The following is a 5,687-nucleotide window of genomic DNA, read 5'->3' as shown; positions in this document are numbered from 1 at the left end:
TGCTCTTCTCTCCCTAACCCACCGTCAGTTCTTCTTCTATTGTTCATCCCGTACAGTCAACGACTCGGTCTTCCAGATACAGGGAGAATCGGCAAAACGCAACTCCTTTTTTTTTTCTTTTCATTTCCATCTTTTTTTGCCTAATTCCATGATATATGGTTTTAAATTGTATTATAAAAACAAAATTAAAAGACAGGGGGCATAATGTAAAAATTGAAAAAATACGTGGCAAATTTCAGTACAATACTTTTTTAATTTAGAATAAAGAGTCCATCTTTGACCGTGGCTACTACATAATTTAGGAGTTTTTCCATTTTTTGAGCGGCTCATAGCAGTGCAAAGTTGGCATTTCTTGTACCAAGCATTTGTGTGGCCATACCATGTTTGAAATTTGAACGGGTGCTTTCTTTTGACTCTCCTTTCTCCCACGACATTAACTGTTTTCAACTATAAAATTAAAATAAATAAAAGGAATCGTTTCATGGAAAAAAATAATAATTATATAAATATAGAGTTGAAAATAAAAGGAAAAAAAAAACAAGTAGACAGAGTGATGTCAATTGTCACATGATCCCTAGAACGAAGTGGTTATTCATGGAATTACTGAAGATTGGTTCTTTGTTTTTTTCTGGAAATGATATTAAAATAAGATTGATGCATCATTCATTTATTAAACCACATAATTTCAATCTCTTAACAATATCCCATATTTGAATTTGATTCCCGGATATATCAATAGGGATTGAATCAATATATTACTCACTGTAATTTCTACAATCTGAAAGGCAGTGCAGAAAAGACAATGGATAGCCACTGATAAAAAAAATGGCAAGAGAACGAAAGATGTCAAGCAGCATTCACAATTATTGTTTGAGTGGAATCATAATGATACAAGCTCTGAATATTTATATGCATATTCAGTGCGATGAATGTTATAATCTGTACAGTTTGTTACAAAGATTGCAAAAGAATCCAGTCATTAACAACGTTATTGCAAAAAAAACAGAATCCGCTCTTTGAAAAAACTCTTACCTCTCATCTAGATTGAAAAGGAAGAAGGTATTTTCTACCAGAACTCCCATTTCTGAGACAGGATCTGTGATAACATTGACAATTGTTTATCTGCAGAGTGCATGTCGTTCAAGAATCAAGAAAAAGAAACAGAATCAAGGCTTGTTGAGAGAAGTCTCCTCTAGGACATGTATCTTCAGGAGTGAAGATAGATTCCGCAACTGGAATCACATCGAGACTGAAAAGCGCATGTACCACAATTGCAACATCACTCTCTTCCTTAGGCTTACACTCTCAAAGGCGAATATAACCACCTCTTTCTTTAACTGGAACAGTTCTCTTGAGAAAAGATTTCCTATTGAGAGACCAGCTTCTTTTCAAAGCCATCCTTCGTCGCCAGGCAGCTATATGGGTGTAAAGAGCTGGGAAAAGGAAGCATAGAAGAACGAGAACTAGCATTCCCACGCAGAGAAACATCACATTGCGGAAACCATCTTTCTCCTTTGGGTTCTTTTGCTCTGTCCATGGAACTCCTCCCACATTCATGCCAAAGACTGTTATGAGCTTCCAAAAATATCAGCATTATTAAATTTTGATTCTCAACAGTTATCCAAGAAGGTTTAACTATGATTGAAAAAAAAAAGAGAGAAACATTTACCTCCAGTGATGATTGACAATGGGAGGAATATAATTGAAAGGAACGATAGATAGTACAGTTTCTTGTTTATTTGCTCAGCCTGCCAGCTATCCAAACCTGCCTGAATTGCCGTGACACGATTTGCTATAAACCCCACACTCTCTTTTAGCCTCCTTAGCCTTCCAATTAACTCTTCTAGGGAGTTAATATCTTCACTGCAAAACCATTTTTTTGAAGAACATTTTTCTTTTACTCGAGGAAATACTTGCTCCCCATGTGCAATCACCTGAGTTCAGTTAAAATACAAGGTTTAATACATGCGTTTCAATTTTATATTTGTTAGAGAAAAACAAACATTTAACAAGCTGCAATCTTCCTAGAAATGATCCAAAAACATCAATGTCTAGTATGAATTGCTGTACAAAATGCAGAGATGATGTTATTGGTGAAAAACTAAAGCACTTAAAAACCTTTATGGTCAATGTCCAAAATAAAGTGCTTTAAACTCCATAATATGAACCCCTGAAAGTATTCAACCATAGCAATCAAGGACTTCAATCTTCACACCTTCTGCTGTTCTAGTAGAGTGGTCTTTACACCTTATCCAGACTGATTTTGTACTAGCGTTACTTAAATACCTACTTATGTGGCTCTGTACCAATCAACTTAAATTGTTCTTATGTTTACAAGAAATCAAACAGGGTGGACAAACTACCTGCAATATACGTTGAAGATTAAGATGCATATTAGGAAATCTTCTATCATCAAGCATCTGTTTCTTTAATGCAAAACCTCCTGCAGTATACCATAAAAACAACACTCAGTTTCCACTCAAAAGTTGAAAGAAATCATGTACCAAACGGAAAGCACCTCAAATTTGAGTTTCAGGACAAACAGAAAAAGGAATACTTTCTTTGATAAAGATAGAGGCTTGTAACTGTTGTTGACCATGTTTTCTAGTACCTTGATGGTCCATAGATATGCTGATTTATCATAATTTTTCACGCAATCCAGACTTTTGTGTAGACCTATTTTCTTGCCCAGGGAGTTCATATAGACTTTAGTTTAACAAGAATAACATCTGAGGTATCAAGCAGAAATTCTGAAAATTAAATCTATTGCGAGTGAAAATAGATTTTAAGGTAACAATGAGATTCCATCATGCAATTGCAAGGACTTCATGGCAAATAAATACCAGGCATGTGGAATGGCACAAACATGCCACATGAAGAAGGATAACTGTCCTGGAATGATCATTTGGGACATGATAACCAACTTTACTAGAGTTAGCTTCTTATTCAGACCCATCAGTGTGGAAAACAATCAATATTTTTTCTTCAAACTGCAAACCGTTTCTTATTTTGACACGATATTTAGCACATTTAGCAACAAGCTTCCCTGCCCCATTCACAAGTGAACTTTGGCAATGCTTTGATGACCTCTTAACTCTTCCCAAAAATGTTCTTATTAGCCAATCATATAAAATATCAGTTCCGCATGACACTGGAAAAACATTACAACATGCATTCCAAGTTGTAAGCTGCAGCTACCAGGATTCACTGTTTGATCCATGATATATCCTATCAAATTTAATTTCAATACTGAGAGTGAAAAGCCATCAAGGTTGCAAATACAAGGTTAATCCTATCAAATTTCATTTCAACATTTGGTTTTTCAACAAGTTTTGACATCTCCAATTGTCATTTGTTTTGCTGCTTGTTGACAAACGACGAGGACCGAGTATAAGAGGTTGCCATTTTCCAAAACTATAACAGAACTAACATGCCCAAAATAGGATGAGAAATTACTAAATAAACATATGGCAAAGAGTGCATATACCAATAATCCTTCCAGATCAATTAAAAAAGTTACCATTGTAGGGTTGCTAGAAATGTGGAGCAAATATATTAGCATTAAAGAAGAATGAACTCAACACTTGTAATTATCTCCATGACCAGAAAAAAGGCAACAAAACTAACAGTGTTTCACCCAAAAGAAATCTAAATAGTAAGTGTACAACAATAAGAACACTTAAGGCAGCCTTGATTTTGTAACAGGGACCATAAGTTGTCATTACATAGGAATTTTACCTTTGTCTAATTCAAGCTCCACAGAGTCAAGCTCCATCTCGAGTTTGGTGGTAACATCTTGAAGGTGATCGACATGCGTGTCAATGATGTGAACAACAAGATTTGAGACAGATTCCGGCACGGGATTATCAGCCTCCTCTGAGTGGTTCATTGTCAATAAGAACTCAAGAACATGCTCTCGAATCACAAACCCACTTCCTTCCTTTTGATCCCCTCCATTATGTGAGGGCGGCCCACCACTTGAATAAGTCTCCACACTAGGAATCTCAGAGAGAAGGGATTTACTCGTTGGTGAGAAACCCAATCTTGGAACCCGTCCTAGTGACACGGTAATCACCGAATTCTCAGTAACTCTAGCAGCTAATCTAAATGTATAATTGCTAGTTGGAGGACCAGGAGAATTAACTCTGAACACAAGTGCTCCATTAACATGACTACAAAGGGGCCCATTGCTAACTAGTGACAGAATATCTTGGAGTTTCAAAGGAGGGCAGAGAATGTCAATGAGGCTTTGTGCGAAAAGCGGAAGCTTCTGGTTAATTTTTGGAAGCTCTACATGGTACCAACAAAACTCGTTTTCTTTAGGTTCAGCAAAATCCCAATCTTTATTGTAATAATTTCCATCACCGTCAAATATATAGGCTTTCTGTCTCACCATACCCAAAAAACGGTGGCGGTAGAGAGGGATGTCCCCGAGAGGAGTATCCTCCTTGAGGTCTCCGTCCATCTCCTCTGCCTCCACGTTCCCGACAGGCTCTTCCCTGTCTATGTGCATAATGTTTTCAGATATCTATGAATATCAAATCCAAAATGCAGTTAGCATATAAATCAAGTCAATCTAATCCAAAAACTTGCTAAGCCAAACTCGCTAACAAATCAATTTGAGGTCAACAACAAAACCCTTCTTTGATGGTCAAATCACAAGAGTAGACATAAGAACTCCTCATTTGCTCCAATATCAGAGCTGAAGAAGGTGATGCTGAATCAAATCAAAATCCCTTAAAACTGCCTCATTACAAACCAAAACCAGCACTAAACAATAGACATACAAGAAAAGAACCCAGCAGAAATCTTCACAGAATATGAAACAAACCCAATAATTCACATCTACATGTCTCCAACTTTGCAGATTGTTCGCTCATCAATCCTTGAAATAACAAATAGAAATTTCCCACCTTTCAGCTTATACTCAATCCCAAAATATCGAAATTCCAGCATATAACCCTCAATAAAACAGAAAAGGAATCCGTTACCTCATTGATAATAAAGAAACTTTGCAGGCCTCAATAAGAAAAACCCAGATCAAGAATCCTTAAAAACCACCAAAGATCAGCAAAAAGAGAGAAGATAATGAAAATGAAAACCCAGTAATCCTCTTTTGGTTTATGGTTCAACAATAAACAACCAAGCAGGTGGTATTGAATTGTTCAAAGAAAATAAAAAATATCGGGATATTTTGAGTAATAATTTATGTTACTGCCTAAAAATACAACGACATAGAATATTTTCACGTTGATGGGGAAAACAAATCAGTTTTATCCACTTTCTAGGTTTTTTATCTTTGAATAAATTGTAGGAATTTGCTGTTAACATTGACCGCACACTAAAAAGGGCAATAGTGACCAGAATTGGCTGGTTCGTTTTTCGTACAATAAATGAATAGGATAATGTGTGAGGTGAAAGAGTAGAAGCCGTAAATCTGAGTCTGTGGATGAACTATAAAAAGGCAAGGTTGAGGTTTTGCAGTTTACAAATTCATCTCATGGGCTACTTCGTTTTCCTGGTTGGAAAGTAATTTTGAATTAAAAAAAAAATTGAATTTTTTTATTTTAAATTAATTTTTATATATTTTTAAATAATTTAATATAGTGATATTAAAAATAATTTTTAAAAAATAAAAAAAATATTATTTTTATATATTTTTAAATAAAAAACTTTTTTAAAAACGA

The 5,687-nt window shown here is 35.4% G+C and overlaps 1 protein-coding gene across 5 annotated transcripts; it reads right to left on the bottom strand.

Annotated features, from left to right (window-relative positions):
• Window positions 1–842: 842 nt before the first annotated feature.
• Window positions 843–5,467, bottom strand: LOC7469681 (uncharacterized). 5 transcript variants are annotated; one of them, XM_024609033.2, is made up of 5 exons: window positions 4,992–5,461; window positions 3,739–4,499; window positions 2,364–2,443; window positions 1,670–1,934; window positions 843–1,565 (listed from the first exon to the last, which is right to left on the bottom strand). In XM_024609033.2, exons 1-5 carry the CDS (start codon window positions 4,994–4,996, stop codon window positions 1,306–1,308), a joined length of 1,371 nt encoding a protein of 456 aa, XP_024464801.2. In that variant the 5' UTR covers window positions 4,997–5,461; the 3' UTR covers window positions 843–1,305. The 5 variants fall into 5 exon arrangements, with proteins under 5 accessions (XP_024464801.2, XP_024464800.2, XP_024464799.2 ...); XM_024609032.2 differs by having other exon boundaries at window positions 3,739–4,528; window positions 4,992–5,460; XM_024609031.2 differs by having other exon boundaries at window positions 3,739–4,885; window positions 4,992–5,459.
• Window positions 5,468–5,687: the final 220 nt, after the last annotated feature.

This window comes from Populus trichocarpa, chromosome 9 (genome assembly GCF_000002775.5).
Source record: "Populus trichocarpa isolate Nisqually-1 chromosome 9, P.trichocarpa_v4.1, whole genome shotgun sequence".
Classification (NCBI taxonomy): domain Eukaryota; kingdom Viridiplantae; phylum Streptophyta; class Magnoliopsida; order Malpighiales; family Salicaceae; genus Populus; species Populus trichocarpa.
The sequence above is the reverse complement of the archived record's forward strand: the minus strand, read 5'-3'. Positions and strand labels throughout refer to the sequence as shown.

Bases quoted from the DNA above. Each gene is read 5' to 3' on its own strand.
- LOC7469681 (XM_024609032.2), bottom strand. From the start codon at position 4,513: ATGCACATAGACAGGGAAGAGCCTGTCGGGAACGTGGAGGCAGAGGAG. The intron at 1,935-2,363 runs GTAGTTTGTCCA...AACTGAACTCAG, and splicing joins ATCTTCAACGTATATTGCAG to GTGATTGCACATGGGGAGCA. The intron at 1,566-1,669 runs GTAAATGTTTCT...AGCTCATAACAG, and splicing joins ATTGTCAATCATCACTGGAG to TCTTTGGCATGAATGTGGGA.